General features: G+C 56.1%; 7 protein-coding genes across 7 annotated transcripts in view; 3 read left to right on the top strand and 4 right to left on the bottom strand.

Moving 5' to 3' along the window:
• Window positions 1–6,208: 6,208 nt before the first annotated feature.
• On the bottom strand, window positions 6,209–7,575 carry VDAG_00700 (molybdopterin binding domain-containing protein; the record flags this gene model as incomplete). The annotated part of the gene is made up of 7 exons (XM_009652077.1): window positions 6,209–6,323; window positions 6,472–6,688; window positions 6,769–7,061; window positions 7,142–7,254; window positions 7,318–7,362; window positions 7,401–7,424; window positions 7,492–7,575. 7 exons carry the CDS (start codon window positions 7,573–7,575, stop codon window positions 6,209–6,211), a joined length of 891 nt encoding a protein of 296 aa, XP_009650372.1.
• Window positions 7,576–8,097: 522 nt separating this feature from the next.
• VDAG_00699 (GMF family protein) lies at window positions 8,098–8,781 on the top strand (the record flags this gene model as incomplete). Its single annotated transcript, XM_009652076.1, has 4 exons — window positions 8,098–8,109; window positions 8,148–8,250; window positions 8,384–8,517; window positions 8,596–8,781. 4 exons carry the CDS (start codon window positions 8,098–8,100, stop codon window positions 8,779–8,781), a joined length of 435 nt encoding a protein of 144 aa, XP_009650371.1.
• Window positions 8,782–8,944: 163 nt separating this feature from the next.
• On the bottom strand, window positions 8,945–9,976 carry VDAG_00698 (cytosolic Fe-S cluster assembling factor NBP35; the record flags this gene model as incomplete). Its single annotated transcript, XM_009652075.1, has 1 exon — window positions 8,945–9,976. One exon carries the CDS (start codon window positions 9,974–9,976, stop codon window positions 8,945–8,947), a length of 1,032 nt encoding a protein of 343 aa, XP_009650370.1.
• Window positions 9,977–10,588: 612 nt separating this feature from the next.
• Window positions 10,589–11,668, top strand: VDAG_00697 (deoxyhypusine hydroxylase; the record flags this gene model as incomplete). Its single annotated transcript, XM_009652074.1, has 2 exons — window positions 10,589–11,079; window positions 11,158–11,668. 2 exons carry the CDS (start codon window positions 10,589–10,591, stop codon window positions 11,666–11,668), a joined length of 1,002 nt encoding a protein of 333 aa, XP_009650369.1.
• A 101-nt stretch (window positions 11,669–11,769) lies between these two features.
• On the bottom strand, window positions 11,770–12,276 carry VDAG_00696 (DNA-directed RNA polymerase I subunit RPA12; the record flags this gene model as incomplete). The annotated part of the gene is made up of 3 exons (XM_009652073.1): window positions 11,770–11,788; window positions 11,853–12,087; window positions 12,162–12,276. 3 exons carry the CDS (start codon window positions 12,274–12,276, stop codon window positions 11,770–11,772), a joined length of 369 nt encoding a protein of 122 aa, XP_009650368.1.
• A 639-nt stretch (window positions 12,277–12,915) lies between these two features.
• On the top strand, window positions 12,916–18,608 carry VDAG_00695 (uncharacterized protein; the record flags this gene model as incomplete). The annotated part of the gene is made up of 3 exons (XM_009652072.1): window positions 12,916–13,078; window positions 13,151–13,331; window positions 13,385–18,608. The coding sequence occupies 3 exons, from the start codon at window positions 12,916–12,918 to the stop codon at window positions 18,606–18,608; spliced, it is 5,568 nt and encodes a 1,855-aa protein (XP_009650367.1).
• A 1,063-nt stretch (window positions 18,609–19,671) lies between these two features.
• VDAG_00694 (uncharacterized protein) overlaps window positions 19,672–21,775 on the bottom strand; it is a gene marked incomplete at both ends in the record, with an annotated part of 3,608 nt that continues 1,504 nt past the window's right edge. The window contains one exon of the mRNA XM_009652071.1: window positions 19,672–21,591. Within this exon, the coding sequence (XP_009650366.1) occupies window positions 19,672–21,591 (1,920 nt within the window). The remainder of the gene's footprint in view (window positions 21,592–21,775) is intronic.

The raw sequence follows: 21,775 nt of genomic DNA, 5'->3' as shown, positions 1-21,775 counted from the left end.
AAAAAAAAACCACATGCTCTGAGTTGATGGCGACGAGTCCCGGGGGGGGGGGCGAGCAGTGCGCGATGGGTCTCGCCGGCAGGGGAATGAATCGCTCTTCTCGTTGAAAGGCAGAGAATTGGTCGAGATCCGTGGCGAACAGAGGGAGGCGTTCTCGGGGCCAAAGTCGATTTCGATTCGAATGGATGGAATTTCGAGAAAGATACGACAACAGATGGCAGGACGAGGTGTCGTGTCAAGGTGAAAGTCGAGTGTTGGTAAGGTAAAAGGGAGATCAGACCAGACCAAGAGGAGGAGAGGAGAGGAAGGAGAACAGGCTTGTCTTGTTCGGCAAGGTAGGTAGGTACCCAGTAAAAAGCACGGGCGACTAGGAGACAAGGAAGGTAGGTAGGGGGGGCGATGGGATGGATGGGAAGGGGAAGGAAAGCGAGGTAGGTACCTTACAGTGTACAGTGCAGATGAAATGGGGCGGGTGTGGGAAGGGGGTGGATAGCGTAGACCAAGAACAGAAGCCAGCAACCAGCAGCCAGGAGCAACGGCAGCGGCAGCGGTCGAAGCACCCAGGACCCAACCAGCAACAGTGGGAAAAAGGGGAGGGGGGCGGATTGGGCAAAAAGAAGTGGAGATGGGATGGGGTAAATGGAACGGGTCGCTCCTGGCTTGGGCTTTTGGGTGTGGGCGTGGGAGTGAGAGTGGGAAGCAGCCATGGGCTCGGGCGTGCCTGCTTGCCTGCTCTCCCCCCTCCTCCTCCTCTCCTCTCCTTTCCAGTAGGTATTTAGTTCCAGTGATCTTATTGTGCTGTGCTTCGGGCTGGACCTCCTACCTTGCCTGAGGTGACTTTGGTTGCTGGCTGAGGTTCTGTTTCTGCGTGCCGTGAAGGGATTAGCGCCGAGATGCGCGATCGACAGCGACGAGCTAGGAAGGCTCGAACGAGTCTAATTGGCGATGCAAGCACTTTCCTGGCCGCGGCGACCACTTTAGCCTTTGCCAGTTCTGGTGGTTCCCCCAGTTTTGCTGGCTGTCTGAACAAGCTCCCAGCACGCCGTTCATGTCGGCTCTGTCAGCAGAGATGGATGCTGGATGGCCACTATGCAGATGCAATGCAGGTAGGTTGATGTTCATCACAGTGAGGGCGTTGGCTCGTGCAGCGCTACAGCACGACCGCAGTTCGTTCGTGGCAAGACCACCCGCCGAGGCCCTGCATGTCCGCCATGGCGGCACAGTGTGGACCCACCGACTCTGTAAAGGCCTGTGCGACATGGCCATTGGTTGGCAGTGCGCCCTCCATTTCCGCGATGGCCCACATTGAAGGTAGGCACCTCGTGGTGAGCACTTGTTGCTCCCTGGAAAGGTCCTGCCTGCCTGCCTCGCCCGACACGAGTTCGGGTTAGGTGCTGCAGCCCATTGAAGCGTTCAGCAATCAACCACAACACCAGAGGGTACCTATTGAAAGTCACCCAGCGCTGATGAACTTGTCTAACGCAGGTCTCGCCCGCTGGTAATGTCTCGGCTGTGCGACGGTGAACGCGTTGTACCGCCGAAATATCCATCAGACCCTCCAGCCACAACACGAGTTTCTGGCCTGTCGTTAACCGCCCCTTCCTGTCGTGCTGCTGGCATCTCGCGTGGGAAATGGCATCCTCTAGTCTCCAGATTCTTTCCGAGCCGTCCTACCAGTAGGAGCAAGGAGCCAGGAGCCAGGAGCCAGGAGCAACTGGATGGACACTGATGCACCCTGGGAAGGTCCTCTCCTTTTTTTTCTGTCCGGCGACGACTAATGCAGAGAGCTCTGACCACGCGTGCTCAGGGTCGAGCGTATTTTTACACACTGTCTTTTGCACGGTACGCCTTCGTGGACCTGCACCTGCCTCTGCGCTACCTACCTGCCTAGTTACCTAGCAGGCCTAGTAACTAGGTAGGTGGGTACCTGAGTATCGCTTCTCTGCACAGCCAGTGTAGGGGAAATCGGAACCGAACTGCCGTGAACACCAACACCACGCCAAACACAACACCGAGGCATTGACGCGGTACAATCCTCCTTCTAGTGGATTTTCATCACGACTATTGATCGCGGCCAAGCGAGAAATCGACACTGGCTTTGAGGTCATGATCAGCACATTGTCCGCGTCGTTGCCAATACCAAACGCATAGCCGAGGTCTTGCGGCCTTCAATCTTCGCTTCGACCTTTCACTGCCAAGACAACGGCGAAGTGAACAAGCCAACAGCAGACCTTGATCCGTACCCGGAAAAAAAACATGTCCCAAGAAATATCACAAATCCACTCCAACCCTTTATCTCGTCTGCCGCAAGGGCCATGAAGAAAACCCAGAGCCGCCACACAAACCAACGTCCTGGAAACCTACAGAGCCAGATCCAGACCTAGGCCGCATGCTTGCTCGTCCAGGTGACACAGCCCAGACCTTTCCTCTTTCCCCTATCTGCCTGGTCCCCAAAAACCAAATGACCAACCTGGTAACTGTGTTGAGCGTCAACCATGCTTGCTCTGGATGGTCTAAGCATCAAACTGGCTCAAATACAAAGAGGATAGGCGAAGTGGAAACGTGCTTCACACGGCCCTGGTCTCCCGCCGGTCCTATTCATTGGCCTGGCTGATGGTTGGCATCGAACGCCAACGGCCATTTGGGTTGTCTGGTTGTAATTTCGCACATGCACTCATCATGTACCCCAGGTCGCCCAGGCGGCGGGCCTGCACGTTGACGGGGCCCTCATTACATGCACGCTGCGACTCCGCCGGGGCCGAAGCCCAATGCAGTTCTCAGGCCCTTTCGGCGGGATCTCCAGATGCGCTATTGTTCAAAAGTACCGGCACGACAGATTTGAAGCTGGACATGCCCGTCAGTGTGAATCAAGCCAGCTGTGGTAGTCTATCTGTGACTATGACAGGAGGCCAGGCCAAGATTCTGACCAGTGAAGAAGAAGCCTCCTCACTCGTCACTCGTCGGCGCGGCTATTCATCACCACCAGTTCAGACTCTGTTTCCGAAATCTGTGGCATGATTCGCGGGACAACAGACCCTGGGACTTCCCCCCTGTTCATCATCTTACACCTTGCCGTACGTCTTAACCTCTGCGTCGCTCATTGTCGTTCTTTTCCGCAACTTCCACGCCGATCATATCGGGTCTGGTCGTTGCTAGTGACACGTATCGGTCGATCTACGGCCTGTCTTGCGCTTTGGTCTCTCCTCCTCTCTTCCCCTCCTTTCAGCCAAGCCAGCAGCATCGTGGTCAGCTTGCCGGGAGGGACGAGCGTATCTTGCCAACCACCAGATGACAGCAACCCCTGAGCTGACTTGACAATCGGGCGGGGTGGATGGTGATGCACGCACGACACCATGCTGGCGCGAGTGTGCAGGATCGCCATGTAGCTGCGGCGCCCAGGATTGTGTCTCTTCTTACTCCCCACCGCCGCTGCCTTTCTCAATTGCGCAACTGGCGCCGCTAGTGTGCTGAAGCAGGATGCTGACACCCGCTCGGGCTTCAACGCACCATCTCCGCGCTACAACTGTCAGCCGGTAGTTGATCTCGGTGCATGTTTAGGTTTCCCACCGCAGGGGCCAACGTGTTCTCGAGTTGTGGCTTCGGTACGACCCGGCTCAGTCCATCACGGCGGGCCAGGCGGCACAGACTGCGCGATGCTTTGTGGTTTCGAGATCGGATGCCCTTCCATTTTCGGGTGAGTCTTCTGGCCTTTATTGAAGGTCAAGGGCATAAGAGCTTGCCACATGCTCCTTCTGGAAGTCAGAGATACTAATAAGCAAGAAAAAGAAGAATAAGAAGATGAAGGGTCTGACAGATTGCAGAAGACGTTCGTTATTCGCTCAATGTCCAGGTCTTTTGAGTTTTGATATGAAGAACTGGATGTTTCAGCTATGGATTTTGATGTTTTTGGCGGATGAAGCGGAACGAAGGTCTGCATTATGGTGTCTCGGGGGCTGGAACAGTTCCTAGATGGTGGAGCGGAGACGTAATGAGGCAGCTCTCAACCACCTTGATGGCAACCCTCAACGCACAGCCCCATACGGTTGAGCACTGGTGGAAACCATCGTATCTTGTTGACGTTGCCGAAAGTTTCTTTCACAAGTGTCCGACGATGACCAGTTGCTGCCTCGTCATATGCAGTCATCTTGGCAGTCTATCATGCCTGAAATTGAATGACGCAGGCTCTGAGGTTCGCCGCATCACCGCCATGACCGCGAAGCGCGAGAGTCGTTTGATCTCAGTTCACATCATCACCTCAACAAAGAGAGAAGACAAGTCAAGAGAATCAAAGTCAAGCTAGCATCGCTATATGCAAGACGCCGCGGAAGCCCAGTGGAAGGCAGTGGCTCAGCGGCGCAGCGGCGCGAAAAAGAGTTGCGACGCGGCAGACAACGGCATCGTCTTCTGACATGAACCGTCGCCCTTGCTGCACCCTGGATCCTGGCGCATGTCACAAGCTGGAGAGCGCACGTCAGGGCTTTGCTCCGCTTGATGCTACAGTGCGTATGGCAGAACAATAGTTGGTATTTGGGTGTTTCTGACCACATATAGCCCAGAGTTTTGACGACTAACCCGGATGTAACCCCGCGCTGGAGACCATGGTAGCGATCTAAGTTGCGGTCCCACCTGTTAACCAAGCTTTAAATGTTTATCACACCATTCGCCCAACACGGTAGCTTTCGCACACAACTGCTTCGAGGTCGCGCTAGATGGCCAAAGACTGCTCCAGAATGCGCTCAAGAGGCTCTCCCTTCCCATCTTGAAGGAAGAGCGTCATTATCAAGACCCAGCTCAAGACGTCCAGATGACCGTGATTGGTATTGCGATGGAAACAAAACCCCAGAGCCCGAGGCTCGCTTAGAGACCCCGTTCAATGCTACCATCCGGGGTGGGGCATGAACTGATCCTCGCCATGATTTACATTTACGCAATTCAAAACTCGCCCCGTCCTGGCATGAGGTTGCCAGCCTCAAGTCGGGCAGAGACGGGAAGCGAGACTCCATTCTTGATGACAATGATCAAGGTCCCAAATCAAGCAAAGCTCCAAGCTCACAGTGTGTTTTGCTTTTCGCGCACGAAGGACGGCCAAGGTACCACGATGGTTGATCTTAAAAGGGAAGACGGGCCAGGAAGGGAGGGGTGGGTAACGGAGGGGGGCAGCAAATGTCCAAGGTATGCCACACCATCGCCCATGCTGCTAGCCAGTTCTGAAACGCATCCAATCTGCAGATCGATGGCTTATCACCTCCGCTAGGGACGTTTCTGGACTGCGTCGTCTTTTCTAGAAGTTGTGGAAATCGAAACCTCGCCTGCTGCATGGCTCCCTCAGGGGATCGTCAATGCCTGCATCGACCAGGGGGGCGGTTGTTGTGGTGGGCGAGAAGCAATGTCCGAGCTTTGACGACATCTCATCTTGCTAATCGCGAACGTGGGGTCCATGAATGATGTCCTGAAAAAGACGAATCGCACACTCCACGTGTGTTGTGATAAGCGGTCACCCGTGAGAATACCACCACGCGCGGCGCGTGGGGTTGTTTTCTCCTTCTTTTTCTCCTTCTTGCTTCTCTGGCTGCTGAGACTCCTCTAGATGATAGAAGCGCGCGCGCGTGACAATGTCACGGATGATGACGGACCGCGAGAAAGTTGCGTGGTGTAAGATGGGGGAGGGGAGGGGGGCGCCGACACGGGTCCTCGGCGCCAGGTTCGCCTCAGCGGGGGGGGTGGTAATCTCCTTTTTTCTTCGACCCCCTTAGCTTAGATCTCTCAAAAGAGAAGCTCGCCAATTTGGTGCCGTGCCTGGTCCATTTCTCCGAAGAAACATCGCGAACGGTGCCATGCAGCTGAGATGACGGGGTTGCAGTCGGGCGATTGGAGATGACAGAGGACGGCCTGTTTTCCCTGATGAGAGGGCCCCATCGCAGCTGTGGTCTTGTCCGGATTCGTCGCAATGTATCTGGAGGGCTAATATAGTCTTGGCTTCCGCAAGGGCAAAGACGAGCCGCAAGACGTGACGGAGCACCAGAAACCAGGGTACTCGTATCACATTGACAGTCAACGGAGCGGACATTTGTTTTAGTGCTAGATATTTGTCCCCCTCCCCTCCTCCAACCCCAAACTCGTATCAAGTCGCTGCCGGCGCAAAATCACGGAGCTACAAAACCCGCCAATATCGTGATGCCGTCCTCGCATGCTGCCGGCCGCTCGTCTCCTATTCGAGAGGTTTCTTGCCTCCCACGACGTCATCCTCCCCCTCCAGCGCGACGCGCTTGCCCTGCACGCCCTCCTCGACCTCGGCCACGAGGCTCTCGATGTATGCTTGGTCCCTGCATGCACGATTAGCCTTAGTCCCTCCCACCCCCCTCCCACCCCCCCTTCCATATCGGCAGGTACAGATGTTTTGGCCCCCACGCCACGGGGCCCTCCTTATCAAACGGCGAACCGGAGATGCAAGAACATGCGGGAAAAGCTCACCTGCCGACGAGTGTCACGGTGCCATTCTGCTCCCAGCGCGGATAGCTGCCGACCTTGACACCCTTTGGTCCCACCTTGGCCGCGAACTGCGTGAGGAAGCCGGCGACGGCGCTCTCGGCGAGCGGCGTCGAGATGAGCACGCGGGCGAGACCCTTGCCCTCGGGGTCCGTCAGGCGGGGCACGAGGACCGGCTTGAGTCCGTCGAGTAGCTTTTCGACTTTTTTTTCCTTGGGTTAGCGAATTGTAGGTCGAAACCAACACGGAAAGAGGGGGGGTGAAAGAAAGAGACAGGCCTACAGAGTCTCGGGACACCAGGCAGGATGTGGACGTTGCCGTTGACGACGTTGACGGGCACCCAGAGGTCGTCGTGCGGGAAGAGGAACTGCTTGCTCTGGTCGCGCGCCTCGTCGGTGGGGAGGATGACCATGCGCAGCTTGGCCTGGCGGGCGGGCGAGTCGACGTCCCAGCTAAAGTTGGGCTGCGAGGGATGGGGCTTGGAGAGCTTCTTCATGCGGGCGTAGGCGTCCTCGTTTAGGATCAGAGGGAGGTTGAAGGCTTTGCCGATGGACTCGTAGGTGATGTCGTCGTGACTGAACCCCTTGTCAGATCTCTCAACGGTATGCGAACGACAAGGCGAGAGAAGACGGGACGAGAGAAAAGAGAGGCTCACGTCGGGCCGATGCCGCCGCTGGTGACCACGAAATCATAACGATCGCTCATGCGGCGGACAGCTTCGATTATCTCGGATTCGTCATCCTCGATGACTTCGACACGCTTCAGGCTCTATGGTATGTGAGCTGGCTGGGGTTGGTGACTTGGGTAGGCACAGGGCGAGCTTAGGCTTACGAGACCGAGAGAGAAGCACCACTTCGCCATGTAGGCCGAGTTTGTCTGCGCCAGTCAGTTTGAAGTTTATTTCGTGAAACTACGTGGGCTCCGTCGGTTCCGCCGAACTTACGTCCACAGTCTATCGGGTGTCAGCACATTCGCTTCGCAGAGGTCGCGCGTAACAAGTCGTACCTTGCCGCCGAGGACCTCATCGCCAATGATCAAACACGCTGCCGTGTGAATGGTCCTCGAATTACGTTCATCTGCTGAAGCCATGATTCTGTTGGTGAGTCTTGTCGCCGAAGTCGGACGGGTAAATGTTGAGGCTACGGGGAGGTGTCTCGCGATCTGGGAGAGACGTGAAAACATGAGAATGGACGGAAGATGATGAGAGATGGCGAGAGGCAGCGACGAAAGAGACCCCAAAAAAAATCGCTGGTAGAAATTCGATGCAACGTCCAAGCAGGTCAACGAAGTGAGGACGCGGTCTGGAGAAGTCATCAGTCGAGTCGTGCTTCGCAGCTCTGGCGACGAGCCAACGGTGAGGTCACCAGTGGAGACAGCTTAGGTACCCAGGTAGGTACCTCGAGGAATGGCGGGGCTCCCGGCTGGGCTGTCCCCTGCGCATCGACTGTTCAGGTCCCTTGACAAACGCTGCCATTGCTTCGACTCCCCAAGCTCCCAGCTCCCAGCGACCCGACCATCTCACGCCCCAAGCTTCGAAGAAACGGCTCATCGATCACCAACACCTTGTTCTGCGACTGAATGCTTCAAACACAAAATGGTATGCCGCCTGCCATGCATGCTCCCGTGTCCTGACAACGACTAACCCCGCATCCCCCCGCCAGGCTTCCGAATCGCGTCTCTACACTTTCTCCCAGGACTCCAAGGACCACCTGCGCAAGTTCCGTCTAGGAACGTCAAGGTCCAACGACCCTCAAGCAGTTATTTGTATGTACGTCTCGCTGTCGGCAGAGAGCACATGAGAGGGCTACGAACCATGCGCCCCGCGATCGTGTCTTTTCGCCCGTACGGAATGCGGGGCTGCAAGCTGTTCCTATTCCCCTCGGCTGATATTCGACAGACCTGATTGACAAGACTACGCACGAGATCCGCCAAGATGAGGATCAGATGGTCTACAAATCCCTCGACGCCATTGCCGACGACCTGCCCGACCACAGCCCGCGCTTTGTGCTGCTGAGCTACCCCATGACAGTGGTGCGTCTTTGTCTTTGTCTTCGCGACGCCGACAACCCCCACAGAATAGTCTTTGGAAACTGACAATTGATGCGCAAGTCCGGCCGAACATCGGTCCCCTATGTCCTGCTCTACTACATCCCCGTGACGGCCAACAACGAGCTCAAGATGCTGTACGCCGGCGCCAAAGAGCTGATGCGGAACACGGCCGAGGCCGGCCGGGTGCTGGACGTTGAGAGCATTGACGAGATTGAGGAAGTCCCCTCGAGGTTGGGCGCCGACTAGCGGTGGAAGGTGAGCGGGTCGGCAAGGAGATGAATGACGAAGCACGTGGGACAGGAGCATCTAGGGAAGAGAAAGTTTTGGCATTCAGAGCAGGCAGGGTATCAGATCTTGTTTTGGTCATAAATCGGTCATCCTCCATCACAAACATAACACCCCAAGACGCCTATTCAGGCAGGACGTCCTTCGGATCCAGTCCAATCTGCCTGCTCACGTTCCTGACGACCTCCTTGAAAGCAAGACACGCCGGGCTGTCGGGGAAGCTGTCAAAGTAGCTCTCGCCGTAGTCGCACGCCATGCCTATCCTCGGGTCCAGCGGCACGCTGCCCAGAAAGGGGATGCCCATCTCGGCGGCCAGCCCGCGGCCGCCGCCCGTCGTCGCGCGGAAGATGTCGCTCTGACCGGTGCACTTGGGGCACACGAAGCCGCTCATGTTCTCGGCGAGGCCGAGGACACGGATGCCGGCCTTGCGGCAAAAGTCAATCTCCTTGCGGACGTCGAGCAGCGAGACCTCCTGCGGCGTCGTGACCATGACGGCGCCGTCGATGCCGCTCTCCTTGAGGAACGAGTTGACGCTGAGGTGCTCGTCGCTCGTGCCGGGGGGCGTGTCGACGAGCAAGAAGTCGAGCTCGCCCCACTCGACGTCCTTGAGGAACTGCTTGATGAGGCCGTTCTTCTTGGGGCCGCGCCAGATGACGGCGTCGTCGCGCGACGGCAGCAGGAACTGGATGCTCATGACGCCGAGGTTGTCGAGGACCCAGACGGGGCTCCAGCCGGCGCCGGACACGTGGATCGTCTCGGCCTCGACGCCGAGCATCTTGGGGATGCTGGGGCCGCAAATGTCCGTGTCCATGACGCCGACCGACGAGTCGGGGTTCGTGGCGAGGGCGTGCGCGAGGAGCGCCGTGAAGGTGCTCTTGCCGACGCCGCCCTTGCCGCTGAGCACGAGGATCTTGTGCTTGATGCCCGAGAGGCGCGCCGAGATGATGGGGATGTCGGGGTCCGGGCCCTTGGGCGCCGACGCGCAGATGGCCTGGTTGGGACAGCCGGCGCACGAGTCGGCCGTGCCGGCTTGCTCTGATTCGGGGCCCGGGCAGTGTTCTGGTTCGGGGGCCACGAGCGACGGCTTTTGCGGGTTGGCGATGACGTCTTCCACGGCCTCGGGCGCCTCTAGCGGCGCCTCCAGAGAGGGCGCCATTGCTATTTTCGATGCGTCTGCAGTGTCGTCCGAGTAAAAAGCCGAGTCGAAATCGTGCCGTGAGGTTGTGGTGATGTTGTGGTGATGTTGAGGAGAAGGTGAGGACTGGAGGGGCAAAAGTGAAGGAGCTTAATAATTCAGTTGGCTAGACCCTCCGAGGTCGCATCTCCGCTACCTGCAGCCATCACTGATAAGCAGTGACGCATCAGCGTCTTGCCCTTTTTGATGAATATGGGCGAGATGCCAGTCGAAGACACACATGCTTCATGATCCCCCCTTCACTAAAGATTGTGGCATGTGCCTGTGCCTTTATGCCAGCACGCAGGTCCTGTCCTCGGTCTCCGAAGGCCAAAGCTTGGCCTCCGCATTGGACAGCAAGGGAGGGGCTTATCAGATCTGATAAAGAACCGACCCCACGCAAATTTTCAGAATGACCCCTCCAACAACCAAGCCAGCCTGACTGTGGTGAGTGACCGGCCGCCTGTTGTAACCCTGAAAACACCATTTCTCTCGACCCAACAACCATAAACTACAACAACAGCTTACAACACCCACCATCAAGCCAACGAGGCGCCCTTTTTGACCCTTTTCACCCCCAGACACACTTGCATCATGTCGCCCTCGGCCGACCCCTCTTCGCCCATCTCGACCGAGACCACCATCGCCGCGCTCCGCAAGTCCATCACCTCGGAGGCTACGCCCCTGCCGTTGCGTTTCCGCGCTCTCTTCTCCCTCAAGCACCTCGCGACCGTCTCCGAGACGGCCGAGTCCAACGCTGCCATCGACGCCATCGCCGCCGCCTTCGCCTCCCCCTCAGCTCTCCTCAAACACGAACTCGCCTACTGCCTGGGCCAGACCGGCAACCTTCACGCCGTCGAGCCCCTTCGCAACGTGCTGAGTGACCTCAACGAAGATCCCATGTGCAGGCACGAGGCTGCCGAGGCGCTGGGTGCTCTGGGCGACGCGAGTCAGCTCGACATTCTGAGGCAGTTCCGCGATCGCGAGGGGGAAGAGGTGGTTGTCACTGAGACGTGCGAGATCGCCATCGACCGTCTGGAGTGGGAGACTTCAGAGCAGAGGAAGCAGGAGAAGCTGCGCAAGAGGTGAGGAGCTTGAATTTCCAGCCTACAATCCCGATGCGCATGCAGAACATCACGGCTAACTACTTTGTGCCCATCAAGCGACTTCACATCCATCGACCCCGCACCGCCGATGGAAGAGTCCCAGCGCACCGTCGACGAGCTCGAGAAGAACCTCATGGACCAGTCCAAGCCCCTATTTGTGCGCTACCGCGCCATGTTCGCCTTGCGCGACCTGGCCTCGCCGCCCGACCTGCCGACGGCCGTGCCTGCCGTCCTGGCCCTCGCCAAGGGCCTCGCAGACCCTTCTGCCCTCTTCCGTCACGAGATCGCCTTCGTCTTTGGCCAGCTGTCGCACCCTGCCTCCATTCCCGCCCTGACTGCCGCTCTGAGCGACACCAACGAGGCGAGCATGGTGCGTCACGAGGCGGCCGAAGCCCTGGGTTCGCTCGGCGAGGAAGAGGGCGTCGAGGCCACCCTTCTCAAGTTCCTCCACGACGACGAAAAGGTGGTGCGTGAGAGCGTCATTGTTGCGTTGGACATGGCCGAATACGAGGCCAGCGGCCAGACGGAGTATGCGCTCATCCCCGAGGGCACCAAGGTGTCAGCGTAAGGGGGGGGGGGGGGGGGCTTGGCAGCATGTATATAGACAAGGAGGTATCATTTGATTTGAGCAACAAAAAGCAATAATTCCACTTTCGATGCAACAGGTTCCTAGTTGTTTTGTGACCACCTAGATTCGTCGTTAGCACACTTTTCCGCGTCGACGCCGACCGTCTCGCTGGGCGTTCTCGTACCTGTTGCCGCACTTGCACGTGTAAAAGGTCGTGCTACCTTCATCGGCACCACGGAGCTGCAGCTGGGTGTAGTAGACCTCCTCGCGTCCGCATTTGGGGCAGGTCTCGTCGATGAGAGCGTGGGTATTAACCTTGTGCTTCTCGATGGTCTGCACCTTGGATTGCAGCTTCTGCCTCAGCTGGGAGGGAAAGTCGGTGGGTTTGGTGGACGTCGAGATCGATTTGGAGCCAGTATCTAATGCCGCCGCCTTCAAGTCAGTCGCAGAACACAAGACGGGCCTATGCTGGAAGTCTCGGAAGTGGTCGCACCTTTGTTTTCGGCGTTGCAGCAGGCGCAAATGAGGACTGCCTTTTTTCCACCTTGCGACACGGGCAGCAAGTTACCGCAATCAGTGCAGAAGACAAGACTTCCTATCGCAGACATTTTGTGGAGTGATGTGCAAAATTTGGCGTGAATATGGTTCTGAAAAGTCTCGATGCCACAATCAGCTGTCTCATGAATCTCTTACATGAAGCCAGTTGAGGGAGGGAAATTTCCAGGCTGGTCCTGGGGATTTTCTCCTTATCGTTATCGATCCCAAAAGCATTTATCGCTATCGTCATCTGGTACGTACAGTTTCAGGGGCGGGCATCCTTCGACCCCTGTCATCCCCTGCCAGACTGCATCAAGGCTATGCCCCACGCGCAGCGTGGGGAAGCGCACGATTGGCCAGGCAGCAACGGCAAGCACGAGCCGTCAAGCTGGATGACCGGGGTTCGTCCTCGCGAGGCTGTCGCAACTTCCACCTTCTCCAACCTCGAATCGAGACGGGGTCGACTTCAACAATACACACACCACTCGACCGCCTTAGCAACTGGGACACTCGAAAGCAACCTCTCGGTACTTGGACTCGAACAGGCCCAATAGCGATATCGTGTCTCGTGTGCACTTGTCCTCGGACGTCCGCTCCTTTTCACCCACCCACGTCTTCCCGACATCGTTCTGGCATCCGCACCCGCCTAGCAACAACCCCATTACAAGCTTGATAGGCGATGAAGCGCAGAGCCTCCGACGGCTGACATCATGGCCGACAACAGAAGCGGTCAAGGGCCTGCACAGCCCGGACCGGCGAACGGAACCTATGGACAACCTCAACCCTCCTTTCACGAGCATTCCGTGCGGCCGTTCACGCTGCAAGAGGCACTGCCCTATTCGCCTCAAACATCGGTCGTGCCATTCACTGCCGGTAAGCACCCATTGTTTCTTGCTGCTGCTTTCATACGTCGAATTGATCTGACCTTGCGCTCTTTCCACCTAGACCTGATCCCTGATCCCACGGTCGGGTCCGGCCTACCTGCCTCGAGCATCGCCCATCTCTTTAGCAACAAGGATTTCGACCAACTCAACAGACAAGCTTCGCAGGATCCGAACAGCAAACAATTGAAACATGCTGTAGACCACTTGCTTCAGGAGCTGAGACCAAATCAGCGAACATTTTAGTATGCGCCATCCTGCCCCCAGCCAGTCAACCAGATTGCTGACAATCAATCAGCAAGTTCAAACAGATCACAAAGCCTCTCATCGACCCCGAGTCATCCAAACACAAAACCGAAGGCCTCACAAAAGGCCTGACGCCACTGACCAACATGGTCCTTGAGAGGGCGCCCACCTTCATTCGACGACCAGGCGATGGCCCGAGTCGAACCACGCCAAATGGCGAAGCTACCGTTCACGACCAACAGCGACCGTCGAAGAAGTCAGGCTCGCCACAGGACGCGAAACGGGCCATATCCAACGCAGAGGCGCACCGCCAGAATGTAGCTCGTATAGAGATTGCCATTCCCGCCAAACAGTTCGACCCGACTGCCTACGTCGCTTATCCTGACCAGCCTTCGCCCGTCGATCAAAGCACAGCAACAACGGCTCCTCAACAAGTCCTTCCTCAAGGAGTTGTCAAGCTCGAACCCACAGGCACGAGTGAAGTTTCCTCCGCTCAATCTACCGCTGCGCCAGTCAAAAGAGAGTCGGAGACTAGGAACACCGCTTTCGCTGTTGAGCTTCCACATGCTAAGTTCAACAAGGCAGAGTACGCCCAAGTACCAGATGAGACAGATGAGCCTCTGCACTTTTCGATTAGACGAGAGGCCTATCACGATAGCCAGGACGCGCTCGGGGCAAGCCTAGACCAGCGCCAACGGGCTGAGACGGCACTCCTCGACCTGGATCGACTAGCTCGTAGTGTGTTTGACGCTGTTGGTCATGCTTTGCAGCGCGATCCTGGTTATGCTCATATTGTGACCATAACTAACAACGGCGATCCGGCACTTGCGAGCGATGCTCATCAACGATTGCAGAAGGCCGTCGAGAAGGTCATCAGTCTGGGAAGCTATGCTGAAGTCCCCCTGGATGTGCTCATGCGGATCCAGAAGCTCAGCGAAGTTAGTGTCAAGCAGACCCTTGAGTTGGATCTTAAACTTGACGACAGTTGGGGCGAGTCCGATGTCAACAGATGGCTAGATCAACTCCAGCAGGTGGAGATCGGTTTGAGAGCAGGCCGGACCATGATGCGTATCATGTGCGGCGGGCGTGAAGAAAAGCTGCTTTATTCGGAGGATGCTATTAAGCAGGGCATTGAACTGTACAAGAATGTCGTAGATGGCATTGTTGTTCCGGTGGTCGAGCTCAAAGGCAGCGGGCCGACTAGCGACCTTTTCAAGCTCCTCCACCCACACAAGAAGGAACTCGCCACAATCCTGGTCAATTGTCAACGCCTGTTCGCGCTTCTCACGACTCTTGTCCGGAGCATCCAGCTCTCCGATGTTGCTCTCGGCACTCTCGAATTCTCTGCCTCGAGCCTGATTTTCGTCGACAACGCTCACTACGAGAAGGATTCAGTGGTGGGAGTTCAGAAATTCGACGGGATCCGGTTGGTGGCGATGGACATGCTCTGCCAGATTTTCCTTGTCAAGCCAGATGAGCGTAATGGCATCTTCAACGAGCTTCTCACGTCTCTTGAGAAGTTGCCAGTCGGCAAGCAAAGCGCTAGGCAGTTCAGGTTGTCGGAAGGCGGGAACATCCAGCCCCTCTCTGCACTCCTGATGCGTCTCGTCCAGTCGAGCTCTGGAAAGATACAAATTAAAGAGCAGCGTGCAAGGTCATCAGAAGACGCCGACGGCGAAGAAGATGAGCTCCAGAATGGCACCACGACACATGCGGGGTCTGATCAGCAGATCTTTACGATTATATCGGAGATTCAGGGTGCTGATGAACACCACACTGCCATGACTGAATTGGAGAATGTGTCGAAACCTCTCGTCGACGGCGTGCAGCGCAACGCCTCTTATGTCGTCAATTTCATTGTCAATCGGGCTCTGAAGTCAACCAAGTCTGGGGACGCACCGTTCCGCAACCTACTGGATCTTTTCGTCGAAGACTTCACCACATGCATGGATTCGCCTGACTGGCCAGCCGCCGAACTGATTCTCCGACAACTGACCTACTCTATGATTCGACTGTGGGAGAACGACAAATCAGTGGCTCCAGCAAAGAACATGGCTCTCGAACTGCTCGGTGTCATGTGTGCAGCAGTGTCGAGGCTGCGCTCCCATATCAGGAAAGTTGCGGAAAGCAAAGACTCGAGCACTAGTGACCAGCTGGGGCGGTTTCTCGCGGACCTTGCCATGTCCGCCTTGGAGCAGAACAACCGCGTGGAGCACTTGGTTTCCTGGTCGGGACCCTTCCGGGCTACCCTTGAGCACCTTGAGGAACGCTGCGCCGATGACCCTCACCTCAGGGGTGCCATCTCATATTTGATCACGGATTGGGCCGAGCGTTGCAGCTTGGCTTACCACAGCGTCGAGGAAGATATGGAGGAGCGTGATCGCGAGTATGGCCGTCTAGCCTATCGACTCAGGATGATGATCGATGACCCTCGCTGGCTGTCCAGTGAGTACACTTTCAAAAAGGTTGCGCCCAACCACGCCAAGCTGTCTTACTCGATCGTCTTACTTCGCTCTCCTTTCTGCGAGCTCTTCCCTCGTATGCTTAACGCTCTACTCAACGCCATGGCCAGCGATCAGGCATCTGTCCGAAGCAAGAGTTTGAGAAGCATCAATCAGCTTTTAGAGACGGATCCGGCAATCCTTGACGGCAACTCGTTGGTCGTGGAGCTCATCATGAACTGTTCCAATGATTCTTCGCCACAAGTCCGCGACTCGGCTATTGGCCTCATGGGCAAGTGCATCCAGCTACGAAGCAATCTCGAGGAGAAGATGATGGGAAAAATCATGCACCGCTTCGTCGACACTGGTGTAGGAGTACGCAAGCGGGCCATGAAACTCGCGCGTGACATCTACCTGCGTAATAAGAGCAAACAGGCCCGAAGCGCGATCGCCGGCAACCTACTGCTCCGTGTGCAAGACCCCGACGAGAGTGTGCGCGATCTGGCTCGGCAGATGATCGAGGAGGTTTGGTTCGCGCCTTTCTATCATGCCGAGGACACACCCGCATTCAAGTCCTCTCTGACCGAACACGTCGCTCTCATGATCCAGACGAGCAAGTCTGGGAACATTACCGCTATCCTAGACAAGGTGCTGCAATCAATCCTCGGCACGACGAACAAGACTCACAAGGGGCCATTTGAGGTGAGCATTAAACTAGTCGCCAGCATGTTCGAGCTCATCGACAACCTCGATTCGGATGACCCATCCATTCCTCACGGGCGAGACGCGTTACAAGTTCTTCAAGTCTTTGCGAAAGCCGATCCCAAGCTCTTCACCTTTGAGGAGATCCGCATCTTGAAGCCACACCTGTCGAGCTATAGCACCGTTGACGATCGGGCTGTGTTCAAAGCTGTGACCGTCATTTACCGCCAGGTGTTACCGCAACTTACGATCAAGCATGAAGAGTTTCTTAACGATGTCCGAACACAGCTTCAAAATTGTCTCGGCAAGATTATTAAGCCACTCCTGGATGATTCGGTCGCTTGTCTCTGGATCTTAGCTCAGTTGCTTGGCAATCGTACGAACTTGGCTCGTCTTGCCGGATCCAGTCTTGCAGGAACAGTCAAGCTCCGTCAGTCGCCTCCTAACGAGAAAATTGTCCAGCTCTTCATCCGCTACTCCCAGATTATTGGTGCCGTCGGCAAGCACTGCGATCTAGACTCTGATTGGGATTCATTCAAGGCCGCGGGCAGCCCGTCTCTGCCCGATTCCAAAGACAAGTCGGTTACGAAGCTCATGGTGGATCAACTCTCTCCTTGGGCTGACCCAAAGAAGCCTCTGGAGGCAAGGAAGGCCGCTTTGGAGGCGATTGGGCTCATCTGTCAATCGCACCCTCGCAATTACGTGTCCCCCAACGTGATTCCGAGGTTCGAGGCTGTCTTTTCGGAGAAAAACCCCGTCCTTGAGGATGCTGTTTTGAGATCCTTCAAAGAGTTCCTCATCAGTGAGGAGCGACGATCCGAGGCCTCCACCGCCAAACCCGCTACGGGCCCAGATGACAAGAAGCGCAATCTGACAGTAATGGGCGGAACCACCCACGACGACGTCAGCAGCGCGACTACGCAGCGTTTCCTAGAAGACATTACAAGAATCGCTCTATCGTCTAAGGACGAGCACGCATTCTTGGCCGTCGAGGTCCTCGGCAGCATTAATCGACAAGGCCTCACGCATCCAAAGGAAGTTGGTGTCACGCTGATCACTCTAGAAACCTGTCCGGTTCATAGGATCTCTGAGGTTGCTTACATGGAACATCGAGCCCTGCACGAGAAGTACGAGACCGTCGTCGAACGTGAGTACGTGAAGGCCATCCAAGTGGCTTATGAATATCAGCGCGACATTATACAGGATCCCCGCGGCGCAACGGAGAACCCTTTCCAATCGAAACTTCATCTGTTGATGGAGGTTCTGAAGATCAGCAAGTCGAAGAATCGTCAGAAGTTCATGGCTAAACTCGTCGCTCATGTTGATTTCGACCCGAACAAACTGGAAACCACGGAAGAGATGCCACCTCAGGTGGGCATCTCCCGGTTCATCATTGAGAACCTTGCCTTTTTCGAGTACATGACCGTCGGAGAGGTGCAGTTGACTGTCGCCGCCATGGAAAAGGTCGTCTCTGCAACAGGGTCTAATCTCGCGCATGTTATTGAGACGGAGCTGTTCAATGTCCGTATGGATATGGATACTGAACAACCCCCTCAACCTGTCGCAGCGCAAGAGGGACAAGTTGAGGAAGGTTCAGTCGTGCAAGAGCAGTCGTTTGTGGCGCCCCCTGCGAAGCTCAATGTCACTCCTGAGCGGCTGCGGCAGCTCGGAGCCGGCGCCATCATTCTACTGGCGCTCTGGGAGGCGCGAACACACATCAGGCGTCTCTACGGCATGAACAGTAACCGCAGGGAGTCGAAGAGCAAAGCGGCTGCCAAGGATCTCAGCAAAACACCCGTCAAGGTTCCGGGCATCACAGGTGACAAGTTTTGGGAAGAAGTCACTTCTCACATCAGCGGTCTGGATTCGCAAGAGTGTCTCATGCGCAAGTGCCGAGCCTTTGTGGAGCTCATGAACGTTGACAAGGAGTTCAAGGTTCAAAATGAGGACGAGGAGCTTGATGACGAAGAGCCCGCGACTCCCAGCGGTGGCGAAGACGAAGCGGGAACTCTCAACCGGAAGAGGAAAGCAGGTCCGGGCACGCCCGGGAGCCGCAAGAAAGCAGGCGAGGATGAACGGCCCAAAACCGCGCGGACGACCCACGAAAAGGGAGCGCCAGCCGCCCAGCGATGATGAGGACCGCTGACGGAGACTTTGATGACCTTGTTCTGAGACGGGTAATCACGATACGATGTGGCTCTGCTCGAACAGGACCGGGGAGGAGGCGTTAACTGGTGTTCCCACGTGTTTGCGCCACGCATCGATATGACAATTTTGCAACGTTACGAGCTAAGTGGAGGGGTTTCATGCATCTTTGGCTGTTTTATACCGAGGCCATGGGGGTCGGAAGAATCAGGTGCATCATTCAAAGATAAGGAGGTTCCGCGATATTGGGGCATGAGGCTGTGCATTGTGTTACAACGGAGACGAGAGAATTGGAGCGGAGACGTCGCAAACCGAAGATGGGTGGCGTTTAGGTGTTTTTCTCCGAGGTGGTTCGGCGACTCCCTGCGGACAAAGGGGTGTCCAGGGTACCTTTTATTTGGGAGGCATCTTCCAGATAGAAATCGGGCTTGTCTTTCGTTTCCTACTTATTTGCTCTTTTTTTACCGATGATACCTCTCTTCTGGTGTGGTTGGCCTTTCTCTACCAAGAAAAATACAACGATGGCCGAAACTATCGGAGCTGCACTCGGCTCGAGGCACGGTAGTTAGTTGGTTTGCTCAAGAACGCTGACTGCTGCTTCTCAACGTCTACTTGCAGGATGACTCATGTGACAGGCGCGATCAATCCAATTTAAACGCAGCGGCGATGGATGTTTCCTCGAATGTGCACACGATATTATTCATAATGGGTGGTAGTTGGAGCTCGTTGCTACTACCCCTGAGACATCTTAAGAAAGACAGCAGATAAAGAATGTATTCCCAACCCTCTCTAGCCTCAAACGCCAGTGCCATGCCGCTTCCCATCCAAATGTCAGTGCTCAAAGCGATGCTGGACGATGACCGTCGCTCCATCCGCTGAAAAGAAACATGAAAAGCAAAAAAAGCAAAACCTCCGCTCTCTCTCTCTCTTCGGGTATCATGTGAGCATCCATGTCAACGCTTTCTCGTCCCGCCTTGATCGTCTCACGTCACAACTCAGATCGACATGCAGTGCCAAACAAACAAAAGTTGGTCACAGCGCCCAAAGCGCATCACTCGCTTGCATCCATATTGTCAAGCCATCCGCGGACCGCTTCACGCAGGACGCTTTCCTGCTCTTCTCTCACGACTCTGCCGCCGTTTCCATTGCGGCCCTCACCTTCGTGCTCTCGCTTCTCCACAACGTCCCGAATAATGTCGTGCAAGGCGGACAGAACAACCGACTTGCATTCACCTCGCGGTACTTCTTGAACCATGTGCGGTACCGTATGGCTCTCTTCAGATTCGGAAGCGTCGCTGTTGCTGCGTCCGCGACCCTTGCTTGTCGATCGTGACGAGCTAGAAGAATTGTGCTTGCTCGTGTCGAGGCCCTGTGCGATAACTCTTTCGACAGCCTCGGTCAGGACGTCGTCCAGGCTGGCAAATTTTTCTTCAATGAATTCATCCTCCAGCTGGTGCTCATAAGGCATGACTGAAGGAGTCAGCAGTGCGGTGCCGTAGACGCTGGAACCAGCAGAGCCCATGGGGGCCGGACGTTCCGCCCACGGTCTTGGGCGGATCAGTCGGCGATATCGAATGCGCTTGGTTGTGTGTGTAGCCGTGTCTGCTATCAGCACTGAGCTAATATCGACCCATCTCTCCCCAGAGTCATCGCTTGCATGCTTGTGGAAGATGAACGGAGTCGGTTCCGACCGCATGGACTGCTTGATCTGCTCTTCCAGATCGTCTTGTGGTGGGATCGCTTGCAGCACAAAGTCCTGATGATATCGTTGCAGATACCCGGCGACGTTCATAGGTAAATCGCCATCAATGACGATGCGAGAAAGCTGCTCAAAGCCATCGAGTCCGCTGCCCAGTCCAGGGGTGGAGAGGTAGCCACTGCTTGAGGGAGAGCTGACAGCAGTTTCAAATGATGTAATGTAGTCAGGAAATGGAATGTCGACGTCGATTACGCCATCCTCGGGGTTGATCGTGGTCTTGACAGGAGACTGGAACGCACTCGTGGGATCCGGTGTTCTTTCAGCAAAGACTAATCTTTCGGGCTCGTCATCAATGGCTTGCTCATCATCATAACCGCGAGGTGTCTGGGGCTCACTGCCCTCGATGGACGGTCTTGGATCGGCTGTATGACGATAACCCTCCACAATGGATGCTTCTCTCACCATTTCAGCCAGCTTATCAGTTATACCGAAATTGCCTTTCGTAGGCGAGGTCGGACTGCTGGACTCGTGCATTGTCAGGCTGGATGATCCTCTTCGAGCGGCAGTGCTCCACAGGCCACTAATCATGCTGCCCCATCGGGAACTTGCTGCTCGAGAGTCGGTGCTGGCGCTACTCATGTGTCCCGAAGTTTCGCCGCGTATCAAGGATCGTTTGAGGTCATCCGCGGCAATGCTACTGCTGCTGCCAGGTCGCGGCCTCCGTCGACTCTCTGCCCTATGAATGGTGGAGAAATGGGGAATAGACGTTTCTGGCGTAATCGTGGTCGTTGTTGCCGCGCTGCTTTTCCTACTCCCGACATCGTTGCCAGGGATAGGGAGGTTGGATCTGAGGGAGCCCACGTCAGAGAAACGCCTCTCATGATGTCCTTCCATGGCAAGGTGGGCAAGCTGAGTTGGGACACCGGACATGCGAGTGCTTTGGCTCATGTTGCGTGTGTGCGAGGTTCGCCTTGGTCCAGGTCTGCGGTTGATCTTTCGGCGTAGAGACTCTTCGCGCAGAATCGGCACAATGTAGGAAGGCGGTGACTGCGAGAAGGCCCCGACAGACGTCGACGTGCTCGGCCGGTGTGGGCGTGCAGTGGGTACCTGCTGATTGGCCGGGAGAAAGGCGGACAGCAGGAAAATCAGCCGACGCGCAAGCATCTTGTCCTGAGAAACGATGACGGTGCGGGCAGGTAGGAACAGATCCTCTTCTCCCTTTGCTCGTTGCTGCTCGTAAAACTTCCTTCGGTATGACATGGGGCTCAGCGCCTGGAGCCAGTCCATGTGAGTGGCAAGAAAGCCGGTCAACAGATGAAAGAAGAATGAGAACCCATCATCCCTCTCGCTGGCTCTGCGAGCCATCCACCTCGCCTCGTCTCGCCAGATCCCCCATCTGCCCTGGCCAGTGATGACGCGTTGCGCACGCAGACCAGTGACGACTCGTACTCTTGCC

The sequence above is a fragment of the Verticillium dahliae genome, genomic scaffold, assembly GCF_000150675.1.
Source record: "Verticillium dahliae VdLs.17 supercont1.1 genomic scaffold, whole genome shotgun sequence".
Classification (NCBI taxonomy): domain Eukaryota; kingdom Fungi; phylum Ascomycota; class Sordariomycetes; order Glomerellales; family Plectosphaerellaceae; genus Verticillium; species Verticillium dahliae.
Note: the sequence above shows the minus strand (reverse complement) of the source record. Positions and strands in the feature narration are given on the sequence as shown.